The sequence below is a fragment of the Leptodactylus fuscus genome, chromosome 8 (genome assembly GCF_031893055.1).
Source record: "Leptodactylus fuscus isolate aLepFus1 chromosome 8, aLepFus1.hap2, whole genome shotgun sequence".
In the NCBI taxonomy this organism is placed as follows: Eukaryota; Metazoa; Chordata; class Amphibia; order Anura; family Leptodactylidae; genus Leptodactylus; species Leptodactylus fuscus.
This window is the reverse complement of record NC_134272.1, coordinates 40,970,501-40,989,047: the sequence shown is the minus strand read 5'-3', so window position 1 is coordinate 40,989,047 and position 18,547 is coordinate 40,970,501. Positions and strand designations below refer to the sequence as shown.

The 18,547-nt window shown below is 40.1% G+C and overlaps 1 protein-coding gene across 1 annotated transcript in view; it reads left to right on the top strand.

Moving 5' to 3' along the window:
• Positions 1 to 18,547, top strand: part of MOB4 (MOB family member 4, phocein) — a 129,108-nt gene that overhangs the window by 56,932 nt on the left and 53,629 nt on the right. The window contains exons 5-6 of the mRNA XM_075285173.1: positions 849 to 935; positions 2,706 to 2,785. Of these exons, the coding sequence (XP_075141274.1) occupies positions 849 to 935; positions 2,706 to 2,785 (167 nt within the window). The remainder of the gene's footprint in view (positions 1 to 848; positions 936 to 2,705; positions 2,786 to 18,547) is intronic.

The following is an 18,547-nucleotide window of genomic DNA, read 5'->3' as shown; positions in this document are numbered from 1 at the left end:
TGTAGTTCAATACAGGAGCGTACTGCGCAGGCATCGGAAGTTGGACCGAGACGGAAGACAGAAGAGGCGGGGTTGCAGCTGAAGATGGAGGCGTTGCTGAAGAGAGCTCTCTGTGTAATTGTTTTGAATCAGTTTTTGGACTAATCCTTTGGGGAAGGTTTTTTTTTTTTTTTTTTTTTTGTAATGTTTTGGCAGTGGTTGGATACCAGACTCCAGTGTAAACCTAACAATATCTGTTTGGCTAAGGGCCTTTCCCTAGCAGTGGTTACATGTTCTCTTTTCTGTTTTCATTTCACCTGCACACCTTCATTTCAGCTTCACTTGTGTGCCAATTTTCTATCACAGTACTATACCTCTGGTAAGAATGATCTTTGTTTCTGCACAAAGCAAAGCTTGGTTAGCAGAAGCATGTTTAAATAAGGAGAGGAGGAAGATCCCCTCTGCCTGAGCTTTTCTATTATGGATTTTGCTGATAACAAGGCAGCAAGGCAACAACAGTTGCAAGCTGCAGAAGACAAACTGTAACAAATATAATGAAAACCGTTCTGATGTTTACTAAAACTGTTTTACTGATACTTAGTGTTTTCCGTTTTTACCTCTATTTTAATCCATACTATATTCTATTGTTATATTGGTATTACTAAAGTACTACCATGATATTGGTTTCTCTCTTCTTTTGGTAAGTGCAGCCAAAATTTAAGTTATGTCAACAATTTTATTTGCATATGTATACTTGTATTTTCTTACCTTTCTGGAAACTTTTATGTTTAAAATTAAAGTTCTTAGAGCGAAAGAGTCATAATATTTTGATACAAGCTTACATTTCTCAATTGCCCTCTGTTTTGCAGGTGGAATGTCACCCTGACACTTGCACTCAGATGACTGCCACAGAGCAATGGATATTTCTTTGTGCAGCCCATAAAACTCCAAAAGAGGTAATATCAGTTTCTAGTTCAAATAATGTGACGTTAAAATGGTTAACATAAGCAAATAAATGTGTAATACAACTTATGTGCACATCTGTGCATGACTCTCCGATGTCTGGGGCGACTAGGGGACCCGAACAACAGACAAGTGGGCCGCTAAAACAGTGGTAACCTGCAGGCACTGATGTTCCCCAGAGACTATCATGGAATCTGTTGGGTGTCTGTCATTTTTATACTGAAACTGACGGAGAGAAAAGTCCTCCATGCAGGACTTCTCTCTCCAACAATTTCTGGTGGTCTCTTTAGAGGAGTCTCCAGCAGAGAGTCTGGCACAGATGTGAACTTAGGCTCTATTCAAAGCGCATTTATTACATCTGTTTAGCAAATGAAAATGGACGGTCATCTTTTTACATAGATATCAGTGTTTGTTTTTTTTGTTGGACACAAAAGTATATGCTTGTGAATCTATTTTTTTTTTTTTTTTTTTAAAACATTGTCTGTCTATGTAAACTGATGGCTGATTTTTGTTGTTTTTTTTTCCCCACATCCATTAAATGGATGTAAATAACATGAATGGAGCCTGTGTTATTTTATTCAGTGGTTTGAAGCATTAAAGAGATTTGAATCATTTGAATCCCATTTTTTTAATATTAACACGTAGGAATAGCCTTAAGAAAGGCTATTCTTCTCCTACCTTTAGAAGTCTTCTCCGTGCCGCTGTTCTGTAGATATCCCGGGTTTCTTCTGTATGCAAAATATTTTTCTTGCAGCACTGGGGGCGGTCTCCAGCACACAAACAGCACTGGGGGCAGGAACACTGGTCTGGAAAATCCTAGGCATGCACAGTCTGCTCTGACATCGGCCTTCGGGCAGAGCCGACTACACGTGTCTGCATTATAGATTTTTAACATATTAGTGAATGACAGCAAAATATTGCTTGTCTTCTGGAATAGTGTAATCTGTTGATACTTAAAATAAATCAATAAAATAAAAACCTTGCAAAATAGAAAAAAAAAGTTTTAATTTTGTTGCCATGTTCTGACACCTGTAACTTTTTTTATGTTTACATGTATGGAGCTGAGTATGGCATCTTTTTATGTGGGACAAGATGATGTTTTTGTTCATTCCATTTGAGGGAATGTCTGATGATTACTCCTTATTATAAGTTTTTTTTTTTTTTTTTTTAAAGTAGTTCAGGCATTCTTCAGAACAGTGATACTAACTGTGTTTCCTTTTTTTTATTTTTATATGTGATCTAGGAAAAGAGGGTGATTTTTTTTTTTTTTTTGGAAAAAATATTTTTTTTAATTGTTCCCTCTACGGACTTTGAACCTTAGGGGGTCTAATTGCTCATACTCACTAACGTATTGCAGTGAATAGTAAAATTCTTTGACTTCTATTACACGCTGCTTATGGCAGAACCATACTAATGAAAAGCCCAGAAGCCTTCAATAGGCACCTGGCTGTTATGACTGCCAATCACCAAAAAGATGGCAGCTCTCACCACTGCATGCAAAGTGTTAACAGCTTCTATCTGTGTCTCCACTGATCGAAGCTGTTAGCAGCAGGTCCTGGCTGTATTATTATTGTATGGAGACCTCTCCATACATCCACATGCGACCAAGGATGTACTATTATGCCAGTGGGGTTAAAGTGGTTTTAGGTTGTCCTTAAGGGGTTAAAGCTTAAAAAAAAATAATTCTTATTAAAATAAAATTTCTTATTAAAATTTCTTATTGGAAATCTGATGTTTCCATTCTTCTTTTATTTTTTACTTAGTGTCCTGCGATAGATTATACAAGACACACCCTGGATGGTGCTGCGTGTCTTTTGAATAGCAATAAATATTTTCCTAGCAGGTATGTTTGTGAATTTTATATTGATTGTTTTTTTCTTTGTAAATCACAATTATGTCTGCATCAATCTTCATGCTCCAAAATAAATAAATATTAGAAAGAAAAAAGTAAACAGAAAAAAATACTATTCTAATCTTTCTACCAACCCCTTGTACCACAAGAGAATATACCCTATGAACATTACAATTTTTATTGACAAGTATTAAAGGAGTTATCAGTATGAGATCTGCGGGGTTCAACATCAAGGCCCTCCACAGATTACCAGTACCGAAGCTAAGTCACCAAATTGTAGACCTCAGTGCCTCAATACTGGTGTTCTAGTCCACAGTAAATCTAAGGATGTAAAGAGAAAAACAGAAATGGCATACAACAGAAAAGGCCCACTCTTAAACCTAATGTGGCCGTGGCAAAGGAATTCCCATTTATGGCTCACAGTGCACGGATCCAGATACTCCTCGATTAGAGTCGATATACAATCAAGTAGCAAAGAGAACTCCTTAGATATGATCCAGCAACCAGGCAAGCCAGGAGTGATATTTATAAACAAAAAACCATACTCCTACAGGATACAACAGGAGTCAATGTTATGTTTCGGGAGAAAGTCCCCTTAGTCATAGCATGAAAACCAATGTTGATACAACTTCTTATAAAACACACAGGTTAAACAAATTGAACACAAAACACCTGTAAGTTATCTCATTGAAAAACTTACATCATCACATGGAACCAAAACAAAGTAAAAAATATATATTCCTCCTATTAAGCAAGGCAAATCCATTACACAATATCATGCAATATCATATATAACAAATATAAATAAGGAAAAAATAAAACGAAAATGAAAAATACTCATAATGAAAACGAACTATAGAAACCTAGAAGAATTAAATAATGTATGATGTAGAAGAAAAACAAAACAAATAAGCATATTGTATTAAATAAAAAAATTAAAATAAATGAATAAATAACTCACACATAATTTCACTGCTGTCTAAACAATAGAGCGCTTCTTATTACCTCCTCAATAAAGATGGTGTCAAATGAAGGGAAAAGGAGCAACCGCGCATGCTCAAGGATGAATCTGATAGGGAAAACCCCACACTGAAGTTGCCTGCCATAATGGTCACATGACTTAAAGGGGCTCTATCGCTGAGAAAAGTAATTAACTAATCACATCCTTGCATAGCCTTTAGAAAGGCTATCCCACACCTACCTTTAGTATGTAAATTGCCTCAGTGGTTTCTGAATAAGTCCGTTTTTATTCATATTCTAATTAGACTGTTGCACGATGCATTGTGCACCCTCTTTGCTATTGTTTCCAATGGGAGTATATGCACTGGCTGCTGCTGATGATGACTCAGCTTCCTGTTTGCACACACACATACGAGATAATAGCAGGGACGAGTGCTGCTGGGAACTTCCTGTGCTGGCTGGAAGCTCATTATCATATGAATATAAACGGACTTATTCAGAAACTACTGAGGCAATCTATGTACTAAAGGTAAGTGTGGAATAGCCTTTCTAAAGGCTATGCAAGGATGTGCTTAGTTAAACATGACTTTTCCCAATGATCTAGCCCCTTTAATGCTGTTTTTTTAATTGGAATCCGGCTACAAATTTATTTAAACAGCAGAAAAGACAAAATGCAAAAACTATATGCACTAACTATATCCTTAATGGAATCAAGTATAAGAGAAAACCATGCTCAAAGATGAATAATAAAATGATAAAAACCCCACACGGGAGAAAACTTCCATGATACATGCACGTGACTCGACATTTGTTTTATAATTGAAAAGTGGATTCAAGTTCATCTAAACAGTGGAAAGAAAAACCAAAACACAAAGACACCTATACTATTCTACATATTAAGAAAACAATCCCTTGTTCTTGCTACTCTATGACACTAATGTATTTATTAATGCACAAAACACCGATATTAATCACTACAATAAGAAAATTGGCCCACTGCGCTACCTAGATCTTCACTACTGTATAACTATAACGTATTTGTAAATCAAGTCCCTTAAAATTCTCTTGGAATGCAAATTTTCTCATTATCAACTTACTATAAACAATGATCCATAAACTATAATGAAGCAAGGGGACACCCGAAGGGAGGGCCCACCTGTAATAGAAAAATATCTAACTAAACCTGGAGAACATTTAGAAGTTAATCTAAACAGTAGAAAAATACATGTGTGTTCTCTCTCTCATAATATATATCACACACACTAGTGGTGATTTAGCTAGCATAAGAGTCTAGGTTTTGGAATATAGGAAATAATGTGGAGTATACAGTATATGTTCCTGTTTTTTAAATGTGGGTAGCATGCATAATAACCAATGGAGGTGGTTAATGTAATAAATATTTTATGTTAAATAATTAATCACATTAACTTGTTTTTATGAATAATATCTAGCACCCTTCTGGTTACGCTAGGTTCACTCTAGCGTTCGAGTCTCCGTTCTCAGCTTTCCGTCTTCTGCATGCAGAGTACTACACAGAGTACACACAGAGTACTACATATCCGACTCTGTGTCCGATTTTAAAAAAACAGAGAGCATAAAACGCTCACCGCCACTCACGGCCGGACATCTTTCAAATCCATGATGTGAACGAGCCCTTACTATGATAAATGTCACACTTAGGCAAGTTTGAGCTTGTCTGTGTGCCTGAGGCTAATGTCTGAATCAAAGTTTCTAAGAGGCAAGATTAGAGATACTGTAAAAATATGGGTTCCTAATCTCGACGGGTAGAAGTGACTCCAAGAACATTCTTGGGGTCATTCTGAAGATGGATGCTGATGGATGAGATTGGCACTAGGAAAGGACGATTGGCTCAAAAGTATTTTAGGAACCAGTTTGCCAAGACGAATTTGTAAGACGAACTTCATTTCACAACAGGAAGTTCCAGATGTAATTGTGACTGTTCCTCAGTGACCACCTGTGATTGAAGATTTCCTGGCACAAAGTTTCAAAAAAATGTAACTGCAAGGGAAAATGTATTTAAGGAACATGTAGCTGCAACAAGCATGGGTTACTGTGTAATTCGAAATGCCATGACAGTTTGCCATGTTGTAACAAGTAGAATGTTTACAAATGGTAGTAATAAAACATTGTCTTTTTATTTCATAAGCACTTATGTGCCTGTGATTGTTCCTGCAGCTCGTTGGGATTCCATATAATGAGCATGTTGTTGGCGTTGATGATCTGCCTGCTCCGACGTTTCGGCAGCTGACAAGCTGGCTTGCCGCTGAACTCATTCCTTGCACTATGCCCTTGACTGTTCCGGTATCTCAGCAGCTCGCTGGGATGCCATATAATGAGTGTGTTGTTGGCATCGATGATCCCAAAAACAGTTGATGGTCTGTTGACTTCTGGCTACCTTCATATCTCTCGTTGTTTTAGAATTTTGCGCCAAATTAGATTATCTTTTTCCCTGGATGTTTTAAAATTTGGTGTAAAGGTGTTTTGCCCATCCAGTGTGTCAGCACACTGCCTGGAGCAGATCAGATAATATGTAAACGCATGTACACAATGTACAAAAAAGCCTGTAGGTACTGACATCACAACCCAGACATATACCAATATGCAGAATACGGCACCAGAAAATTGCATCCAGGGGGCAGAGTTTGGCTACCGTCTGTAGTGGTTGAATAACCGGAGCTCTCGGACTCTTTACAGCAGCTCACTGCATGAGAACCACCTTCTTTTCACCTGTTAGATTGGGGAACCTGCTGTCTACCTGCCTACTCCGGTGATTCGGGATTTTTCCAGGCACTTCTCGATCATGACCAGTGCCCGGCTCACTCGTGGCTGCCATTATCATTTGAAGACATGCGTCTTTCTCAGCAGCGCATCCGGCCACACACAGATCACACCGCTGGATTTACAGAGTGTGTAGGTGGCATTTTCTAACTTCTCATGTGCTTTGGAGGCTACTCTATTTCTTCTCTTCTGCTTTCTCTGTCCATCATCTGCAAAGTGTGTAGGGGGGCAAAGGATTCTTTATTTTGGCAAGGCCTGTCCCTCTTCCTTTTTTAATGACTGTGGATCTCTTCATATGCTCCTCCTGGTACTGCTCCGTGCATAAAGCCTACACTACTACACCTGCAGTGCAGTGTGTAATACTCTCTGCACCTACATATTTTGCCCAGAGGACTCGCCACGAACCCCTGCATACCCCTCGACTCTACGGTCATCTGGCATGGAAATATGACGATACATGGTTATTTGGGTTCAAGGAGGGCGGATTGGACTCTCGGGCAGAACAGACAGCACATGTGCGGGATTTGAATATACTTGCATAATAATAAGGTTGGAGCCGTCCCTGCAATGAAAGTGAATCAGTCTGACATAATCTTGCATAGCATACTTGGTTGATTCTATTATTTGATAAAAGCCAACCACGTCTCATGTCAAGTAAAACCCTTGTGTGACACGAATGTGTCAAAGATATCACACCATTACAGTCAATTAAAACATAGAGGTTGTGGAGGAGGAAGAAAAAAGAAAAGGTGTTCTAGTTCAAGTCCCAAAAGAAACAGAACATAAAAACCATGAATTTTTAATCTCTCGGACCATAGACTGTGTACTGCAGATTATAGTCTTTTATCTAAGTGCCTATCTTTTTGCCCTACACAGAATTTAGATGATCTCCAACTGTTTATAGACCTAAATAGGTTCATAAGAAAACTTGCCTTAACTAGACTAATTTACCATGGAACCTTGTAGGAATACTCTGAATAATGGTATTATGTCAGAGGAAGTCCCATCTTCTCTAATAAACTGAGTCTGAAGGAATCTGAGTCAATTGTGACTGACTTGAAACTTAAATCGACTCTTTTATCCGACTCACCATAAGGAGACTTTTAATGCTCTGGTTTCTACCGAATTCAGGAAAATTCCCCAACAAACAGTTCCTCCACATAATCTAACTACTAATGGAAGGAAGACCGTTCATTCCTTGATAGAGAATAATAAGACGGTCACTAGGGAAAGTTGTCATGTTGATCCAGGGTGTGTATACTGACTGCCAGAATTTTTTCCCCTGAAATGGGGCAGTTGGCATAAGTCTCATGGGGTTTTTTGCCTTCCCCTGTATCAACACTGTAGGGGATTGTAGGGTTATAGGTTGGACTTGGTCTTCATCCAACCTCATCTACTATGTAACTTTGTAAAAGTGCTGATAACTTAGCCATAATTTCATTACAACTTTAATGGAGGTCATGGGGCCATTAGGTCCATTCTTCGTAAAAACTGGCATATTCTGTTTCTTAGAACAGAGCTCCTGAAAGATCCAAGCATTATGTTTAGTAGAACTAAGTATCTAAGAAAGAAGGAAAGAAAAAAAAAAGCCTCATTGCACCTAGAATACTTAAATATAAAATACCAGCGGTAATGCCCACTATCGGTACCCGCACCATTTGCAGGCATTAACCCCTCCGGCGCCTCGGTCAAAGCTGACCAAGGCGCCATTTTCTGGGCGGCGCGTGGTCAAGCTCCGGAGCCAGCGTCATGTTGCTATGACAGCCGGGAGCCTTGTGAAGGTTCTCTGGCCTGTCATTCAATGGATTCTATTGCAGGCTACTCTATGCAGTCTGCAATAGAAACCCCAGTATTTTGCAATGCATCAGCATTGTAATGCATTGCATTAGTGATCAGATGATCAGACCCCCTGGGGTTCGAGACCCCTAGGAGGTCTAATAAATGCATACATTTAAAAATAAAATTAAATATATATATACAGTCCTATGAAAAAGTTTGGGCACCCCTATTAATCTTAATCATTTTTTGTTCTAAATATTTTGGTGTTTGCAACAGCCATTTCAGTTTGATATATCTAATAACTGATGGACACAGTAATATTTCAGGATTGAAATGAGGTTTATTGTACTAACAGAAAATGTGCAATATGCATTAAACCAAAATTTGACCGGTGCAAAAGTATGGGCACCCGTATCATTTTATTGATTTGAATTCCCCTAACTACTTTTTACTGACTTACTGAAGCACAAAATTGGTTTTGTAACCTCAGTGAGCTTTGAACTTCATAGCCAGATGTATCCAATCATAAGAAAAGGTATTTAAGGTGGCCAATTGCAAGTTGATCTCCATTTGAATCTCCTCTGAAGAGTGGCATCATGGGCTACTCAAAACAACTCTCAAATGATCTGAAAACAAAGATTGTTCAACATAGTTGTTCAGGGGAAGGATACAAAAAGTTGTCTCAGAGATTTAACCTGTCAGTTTCCACTGTGAGGAACATAGTAAGGAAATGGAAGAGCACAGGGACAGTTCTTGTTAAGCCCAGAAGTGGCAGGCCAAGAAAAATATCAGAAAGACAGAGAAGAAGAATGGTGAGAACAGTCAAGGACAATCCACAGACCACCTCCAAAGAGCTGCAGCATCATCTTGCTGCAGATGGTGTCACTGTGCATCGGTCAACTATACAGCGCACTTTGCACAAATAGAAGCTGTATGGGAGAGTGATGAGAAAGAAGCCGTTTCTGCACGTACGCCACAAATAGAGTTGCCTGAGGAATGAAAAAGCACATTTGGACAAGGCAGCTTCATTTTGGAAACAAAAATTGAGTTGTTTGGTTATAAAAAAAAGGCGTTATGCATGGCGTCCAAAAAGAAACAGCATTCCAAGAAAAACACATGCTACCCACTGTAAAATTTGGTGGAGGTTCCATCATGCTTTGGGGCTGTGTGGCCAATGCCGGCATCGGGAATCTTGTTAAAGTTGAGAGTCGCATGGATTCCACTCAGTATCAGCAGATTCTTGAGAATAATGTTCAAGAATCAGTGACGAAGTTGAAGTTACGCCGGGGATGGATATTTCAGCAAGACAATGATCCAAAACACCGCTCCAAATCCTCAGGCATTCATGCAGAGGAACAATTACAATGTTCTGGAATGGCCATCCCAGTCCCCAGACCTGAATATCATTGAACATCTGTGGGATGATTTGAAGCGGGCTGTCCATGCTCGGCGACCATCTAACTTAACTGAACTTGAATTGTTTGTCCAAAATACCTTTATCCAGGATCCAGGAACTGATTAAAAGCTACAGGAAGCGACTAGAGGCTGTTATCTTTGCAAAAGGAGGATCTACTAAATATTAATGTCACTTTTCTGTTGAGGTGCCCATACTTTTGCACCGGTCAAATTTTGGTTTAATGCATATTGCACATTTTCTGTTAGTACAATAAACCTCATTTCAATCCTGAAATATTACTGTGTCCATCAGTTATTAGATATATCAAACGGAAATGGCTGTTGCAAACACCAAAATATTTAGAACTAAAAGTGATTAAGATTAATAGGGGTGCCCAAACTTTTTCATAGGACTGTATATGTATATATGTAAAAGTGCCAAACCGCCGTTTTTTCACTGTTTTGCATCTGATAACATTTTGAACAAAAAGTGATCGAAGCAATAACAATTCCCCAAAATGGTATAACTAAACAGCACACCTGGTCCTACAAAAAAACACGCCCTATGCATCCCCGTTCACCCCCGTACATGGAAGTATAAAAAAGGTACAGGTATCAGAATATGGCGACTTTTAGACAAAAAAAAAATTGCCACAGTTTTGGAGTTTTGTTAAGAGGTTTAAATGTAAATAACCATATAAATTAGGTATCCGCTGAATCGTACCGGAACATAGCATGTCATTTTTGTTGCATAATGAACGCCGTAAAAACAAAGCCCGTAAGAAAATCGAACAAATGCACTTTTTATTCAAATACCAGTTTTAAAATAAAACCCTAAAAAAGAATGTGATCAACTTACCCATCGTGCACGGTGGGTGGGCATTCGGGGTCCGCTGTCTTCTTCAGCCACGCCTCCTCTTCCTGCGATGTCCTCGGGTCCCGTCTTCCTCCGTCGCTCGCGAACTGACATTGCTAAAAAAAAATGGCCTGGGAGGCGTGGATGAAGAAGACGGCAGACCCTGAATGCCCGCCCACCGTGCACGATGGGTAAGTTGATCACATTCTTTTTTAGGGTATTATTTTAAAACAGAGGGGTAGTTTAATATAACTTTAGCGGTGCCTGAATAGCCTTTTTAAAGGCTATTCACGCATATGTGGGGCTCTATCAGCATGATTTTGCTGATAGAGCCCCTTTAACAAAGTGTGAAACAACTGAAAACATGTCTTATATTCCTAGGTTCTTCAAAGTAGCCATCTTTTGCTTTGATTCACCGGAAATGGCTTACAACTTTAACAGCGATTTTCCAGATTTACAAGAAAACCCCTTCAGTTCTGAAAGGCTTGTATAATAGAAACCCCCATAAATTACCCCATTTTCAAAACTACACCCCTCAAATTATTTAAAACAGCATTTGGGATGTTTGTTGATCCTTTAAGCATTTCATAACAGTAAAAATTTTAACAATATCTAGAAGGAAGAAATATGGGAAGCACCTAAAAATATCAGGATGGATGACCAAAAAATTACATAACCTGCTAAAAAGGAAAAAGGAAGCATACAAAAAGTGGAAGATGGGAACTATACCTAAGGAAGAGTACACAGCAGTCTGCAGACTCTGCAAGACAAGCATCAAAGGAGCTAAGGCTGAACACGAATTGAAGCTTGCAAAAGAGGCAAAGAGTAAGGTAAAAGGATTTTGGGGATATGTTAAAAGCAAAAGAAAAGTGAAGGAGACCATTGGAGTCCTGAAGAATGACAAAGGAGAAACAGTTAACATGGTGGAACAGCAGGTGGAGCTACTAAATTCATATTTTGTATCCGTCTTCTCCCAAGAAACTAATGGAAATATTGACATTAATGGTGATGGAGATGAGGGGAAGGAGGACTCCAAGCTGACTATAAGCGAAGGTCTGGTAAGAGAGCACTTAGCCAAATTACAGGAAACCAAGTCCCCAGGACCAGATGATTTACACCCTAGAGTCCTGAAAGAGATAGCAGAGGAAATAACAGAACCCCTTGCTATAATCTTCGGTAAGTCATGGGAAACAGGAGTGGTCCCTTTAGATTGGAAAAGGGCAAATGTTGTCCCCATCTACAAAAAGGGGAAAAGGGACGATCCAGGAAATTACAGGCCGGTAAGTCTGACCTCGATAGCAGGAAAAATCTTTGAGCAAATTGTCAAGGAACATTTACTTCGGTACCTGGATGGGAAGGCATTAATTAACCAGAGCCAGCACGGCTTTATGACCAATAAATCTTGTCAGACTAACCTGATTTCCTTCTACAACAAAATCACTGAATGGTTGGACCAAGGGAATGCCGTGGACATAGTATATCTTGACTTCAGTAAGGCATTTGATAAAGTATCACATAATCTTCTTATTGAAAAAATGATTAAGTATGGCTTTGACAAAAAATCAGTTCGGTGGATTCACAACTGGCTTAATGATCGGGCACAACGAGTAATACTAAATGGCTACACATCAAATTGGAAGAAAGTCAAAAGCGGGGTGCCGCAGGGCTCTGTTCTGGGCCCTGTACTTTTTAATATCTTTATAAATGATCTGGACGATGGAATTATTGGGGAACTCATAAAATTTGCAGATGATACAAAGATAGGAGGAATAGCCAACACTAGAGAGGAGAGAGAGTGTATTCAAAAGGACTTAGACACACTGGAACAATGGGCTGAGGCGAACAAAATGGTATTTAACAGGGACAAATGCAAAGTTCTACATCTGGGTAACAGAAATGTAAAAAACATATAGTATGGGAGGAATAGAACTAAGTGATAGCATAAGGGAAAAGGACTTGGGCATAATAGTAGATCACAAATTCAACATGAGCCGACAGTGCGGTGCTGCTGCAAAAAAGGCTAATAAAATTCTGGGATGTATTAAGACAAGCATTGAATCTAGATCAAGAGAGGTCATTATTCCGCTGTACTCTTCCCTGGTCAGACCACACCTGGAATACTGTTTACAGTTCTGGGCGCCTCAATTCAAGAAAGACATCGATATATTGGAGCAAGTCCAGAGAAGAGCAACCAAAATGGTGGAAGGTCTGCAAACCATGTCCTATGAGGAGCGGCTAAAAGAACTGGGATTGTTTAGTTTGCAGAAGAGAAGGCTGAGGGGAGATTTAATAGCAGTCTACAAATATCTGAAAGGTAGTCACAGTGCAGAGGGATCTACGCTATTCTCATTAGCACAAGGAAGTACAAGAAGCAATGGGATGAAACTAAAGGGAAAGAGATACAGATTAGACATTAGGAAAAACTTTGACAGTGAGGGTAGTGAGAGAGTGGAATAGGCTGCCACGGGAGGTGGTGGGCGCTCCATCAATGGAAATCTTCAAGCGGAATCTGGATAAACATATAGCTGGGATGATTTAGGAAAACCTGCACTCGCAGGGGGTTGGACCCGATGGCCCTTGAGGTCCCTTCCAACTCTACCATAAGAAGAAGAAAAATAATATGGAGGTGAAATTTAGACATTTAATTGTTTTCACTAATACATTCATTTAGACCTAAAAATTAACACATTAAAGGAGAAAATGCATCTCACATTTCGTTATGCAATTTCTCCCGTGCACAGAAATCCCCCACATGTGGGTGTAAACTCATTTTTGGGCACACGGCAGCGCATGGAAGGGAAGGAGCGACACGATGTTTGAACAGCAGATTTTGCTGGAATAATTTTCAGGCACTGTGTCTCATTTGCAGTGCCCTTAGAGTACAAAAACAATGGAAACCCCCCTAAAGTGACCCCATTTTACAATCTACGCCCCTCACAGAATTAATCAAGGGGTATAGTGAGCATTTTGACCCTACAGTTGTTTCACAGTTTCTACGAACATTGGGATGTGTAAATGAAAAATTATTTAAGTGTCACTTTATCCCCAAAGTTTTCATTTTCACAAGAGGTTAAAGGAGGAAAAGTCCCCCACAGTTTGTTAAACAATTTCTCCTGAACACAGAAATAACCCATATGTGGTCATAATCTGCTGTATGGGGACATGGTGGGGCTTGGGAATGGAAGGAGCGCTATTTGGCTTTTGGATGGCAGATTTTGCTGCAATAAATTTTAGCTGCCATGTCTCATTTGCAGAGCCCCTAGAGTACCAATACATTGGAAACCCCCTAAAAGTGACCCCATTTTGGAAACTACACCCCCCCAGAACATATCAAAGGGTCTAGTGAGCATTTTGACCCTACAGCTGTTTCACGGATTTTATTAACATTAGGGCATGAAAATGAAAATTTACTTTTTTTCCAATAAACTGTCAATTTAGCCCCAAATTTTTCATTTTCACAAGAGGATAAAGGAGAAAAAGCACCCTAAAGTTCATTAAACAATTTCAACTGAACACAGAAATGCCCCATATGTGTTCATAATCTGCTGTATGGGAACATGGTGGGGCTCAGAATGGAAAGAGCGCTATTTGACTTTTAAAGGTTTTTGAAGTTTTTTCTGGAATATTTTTCAGGTCCCATGTAGCATTTGCAGAGCCCCTAAAGTATCAATACAGTGGAACCCCCCCTAAAAGTGACCCCATTTTGGAAACTACACCCCTCTTAGAATTTATCTAGGGATAGAGTGGTCATTTTGGCCTCACAGCTGTTTCACAGATTTTAATTTAATGAAAAATTACTTTTTTTCCCCCAATGAATTGTCCATTTAGCGCCATATTTTTAATTTTGCAAGTAGTTAAAGAATTAAAAGCCCCCTACAGTTTGTTACACAATTTCTCCTGAACACGGAAATACCCCATATGTGGCCATAATCTGCTTTATGGGTACATGGTGCGGCTCAGAATGGAAAGAGCACTATTTGGCTTTTGGAGGGCAGATGTTGCTGGAATAGTTTTCAGGTGCCATGTCACATTTGCTGAGCCCCTAAAGTATCATTACAATGGAAACCCCTCAAAAGTGACCCCATTTTAGAAACTACACCTGTCAAGGAATGTATCAAGGAGTATTATCATTTTGAGCCTAAAATGCTTCCCAAAAATTAATGTACAAAATGAAAATTGAAATTTTTAAAGAAATATGCCATTTCGGTGCCCAATATATTGCACCCACTTTGTGTTGTCAGAGAACTGCTTTCCTAAAACTATTAAGTGGGCCATCCCGAGGGGCAAAAAATTATATATGTAGGTGTAAACTGCTGCTTGGGCACACAGCAGGGCTCAGAAGGGAAGGAGCACTGCACTTTTTAGCTTTTGGTGTACAGATTTACAGGGACTTTCTGGACATCATGTTTTTTTTGCAGAGCCCTGGAGGTGCCAGTAAACTAGAATTCACCAAGAAGTGACCCCATTTTGTAGGGGCAATTTTAGGGTCTCTGCAAATGTGACATGGTGTCCAAAAACGAAGAATCTAAATCTACACTCCAAAAGCACATATCGCTCCTTCACATCTTGGCCCTGCAGTGTACCCAAATAGCGGTGTATGCCCACATGTATGACACTGGTGTACCCCGGATAACGTAGTTAATGCCATATGTGGGTAGAAACGGCTGTTTGGGCACAGCCGGACCTAGATGGGAAGGAGCGCTATTTCGGTATTTGGAGCACAGTTTGGTTTTTGGATGTCATGCCACTTTTGTAAAGTCCCTGAATTGCCAATAAAGTGGAATCCGCAGACATGTCACCTCATTTTGGACACTACCCCACTGATGGGATTTATCAAGTGGCGTAGTGAGCATTTTTAACCCTTGACTGTTGCATTTATTTAGTTTCCAGAAATGAAATAATGAGACATTTCATGACACTTTTGCAGAGCTGAAACGCCAGGCATCCAAAAACCAAACTATCTGTGCTCCAAAAACCCAATAACCCTTCTTCCCTTCTGTGTCCGGCTGTGCCCTAATATCAGTTAATACCCACATATGACAATACGTACGGTATCCCGGGTTCACCAGTGTCATACATGTGGCATAAACTGCAGAAGGGAAGGAGCGCTATGCGGCTTTTGGAGTACAGATTCAGATGTTTTGTATCTGGACTCCGTCATGTTTGTAGAGCCTGTAAGGTACCAGAAGAGTGGATTCCCCAAAGGAGTGACTCCATTTTGAAAACTGCACGCCTCAAAGAATTTATCAGGGGGTTTTGTGAGTATTAGTATCCCAGACGTGACTGCACTGCATTTTTCGGTTGAGAGTGTTGGTTGAGGGCTTATTTTTTGCAGGCCAATGTGTGCTTTTTATTGGTACTGTTGTGGGATGCATATGACGTTTTGCTCACTTTTTATAGCAGATTTTGTATGGTGAGATGGTGAAAAATCATTACTTCCGGCGAGTTTTTTCCGTTTTGTTTCCCGGCGTTCACCGTATACATTAAATATATTATTTCAGTTTTATTGTACAGATTGTTACGGACAGGGCGATACAAATATGCATTGTTTTTATTAACTTTTAGTGCTTTTTTGAGAATTCATTTTCTATAGAGAAAAATTGAATTTTGGGCTTTATGACTTTAATTTTTTTTCATACACTTTATTTTATTTTTTTTCACTTTTTCATGTGTCCATTTAGGACACTTCAATCAGCAGTACTTTGATTGTTGATATAGTATGCAATGTGAGACACAGCATGCATGTGTCTCACATTGCATAGCAGGATGTCAGGCTGTGCAGATGCACAGCCTGACGTCAGAAGGTCCTGGCAGGATCACCAGGTATGTGGGGGCTCTGGGTCACTGGTCAGACCCCAGGCTGCCTTTTACTGATACCGGCACCCCCTGATCTCACCACGGGGGGTGCTGATTGGGTCAAATTGTTGATGTTTCACGGCGCAATCGAAAGGGTTAAAACATCCAGTGGGACTCTGTTCCGACTAGACGTTATTGAGGGTGTATGTGTGTGTGTTAGGTGTTAGTAGCACCTAACCTCTGCCCCCCCTCCCCGCCAAGGGGGTCTCTGAAGACTGGCCGTATTTTTGCAATAGGCCGGCATCCTTAACCGGTTAAGAAATGAAGGTCAGTCAGTCCGAAAAATTGGGTAAACTTTGAAAGTATCCCCAAGTGCAGTTGCAAAAACCATCAAGCGCTACAAAGAAGCTGGCTCACGTGAAAGGAAAGGAAGACCAAGAGTCACCTCTGCTGCGGAGGATAAGTTCATCCGAGTCACCAGCCTCAGAAATCACAGGTTAAAGGGGCTCTATCAGCAAAATTATGCTGAATGAGCCCCACATATGCATGAATAGCCTTTAAAATGGCTGTTCACGCACCGCTAATCTTATTTTAAACACCCCCCTCCCATTTTAAAATAAAACTATAAAAACATATATGTAAATCATACCTTAGCATTCACGCTGGGTGGTCGTGCACAATCCAATGTCACCTTCTGGCACGCCTTCCTCTTCTTTCGGCAACGCCCTCCGGTCCTGGCTCTTCCCCGGCTTCATCGTCTTCTTCTTCTGGCGGTTCAAATCCGATTGGATCAAATCCGGCATGTGTGCACTGCCTTTGAGAAAAATGGCGCTGGAGGGAGCGCTACTGCGCGCACGCCGGATTTGAACCGCCGGAAGAAGACTTATATGTCTATAGTTTTAATTTAAAACGGGAGGGGGGGTTTAAAATAAGATTAGCAGTGCTTGAATAGACTTTTTAAAGGCTATTCACACATATGTGAATAATTTTGCTGATAGAGCCCCTTTAACAGCAGCTCAGATTAGAGACCAGGTCAATGCCACACAGAGTTCTAGCAGCAGACACATCTCTACAACAACTGTTAAGAGGAGACTTTGTAAAATAGCTTCATGGTAAAATAGCTGCTAAAAAACCACTGCTAAAGACAAGGCAACAAGCAGAAGAGACTTGTTTGGGCTAAAGAACACAAGGAATGGACATTAGACCTGTGGAAATCTGTGCTTTGATCTGATGAGTCCAAATTTAAGATCTTTGTTTCCAACCACCGTGTCTTTTTGCGACGCAGAAAAGGTCAACGGATGGACTCTACGTGCCTGTTTCCCACCGTGAAGTATGGAGGAGGAGGTGTGATGGTGTGGGGGTGCTTTGCTGGTGACACTGTTGGGGATTTATTCAAAATTGAAGGCATACTGAACCAGCATGACTACCACAGCATCTTGCAGCGGCATGCTATTCCATCCGGTTTGCGTTTAGTTGGATCATCATTTATTTTTCAACAGGACAATGACCCCAAACACACCTCCAGACTGTGTAAGGGCTATTTGACCAAGAAGGAGAGTGATAGAGTGCTACGCCCTGATGACCTGGCCTCCACAGTCACCAGACCTGAACCCAATCGAGATGGTTTGGGGTGAGCTGGACCACAGAGTGAAGGCAAAAGGGCCAACAAGTGCTAAACATCTTTGGAATCTCCTTCAAGACTTTTGGAAGACCATTTCAGGTGACTACTTCTTGAAGCTCATCAAGAGAATGCCAAGAGTGTGCAAAGCAGTAATCAAAGCAAAAGGTGGCTACTTTGATGAACCTAGAATATGAGACATATTTTCAGTTGTTTCACACTTTTTTGTTAAGTATATAATTCCATGTGTTAATTCATAGTTTTGATGCCGTCAGTGTGAATTTACAATTTCCATAGTCATGAAAATACAGAAAACTCTTTGAATGAGAGGATGTGTCCAAACTTTTGGTCTGTACAGTGTGTATATATAAGTTAGGTGGGGAGATTGGAGTTTAGTTTAGGGGATAATCAGTTCATCCTGGACAATACCGTTAACTCATTGGTGGTGCGACGCCTCTCCCCTACAACAATTGGTCGCTATAGAACTGGCAGCAGTTGTTGTCACATTAATTACCCTTCTGTCCCCTGTATCAAGCCCATTGAAGTCCAT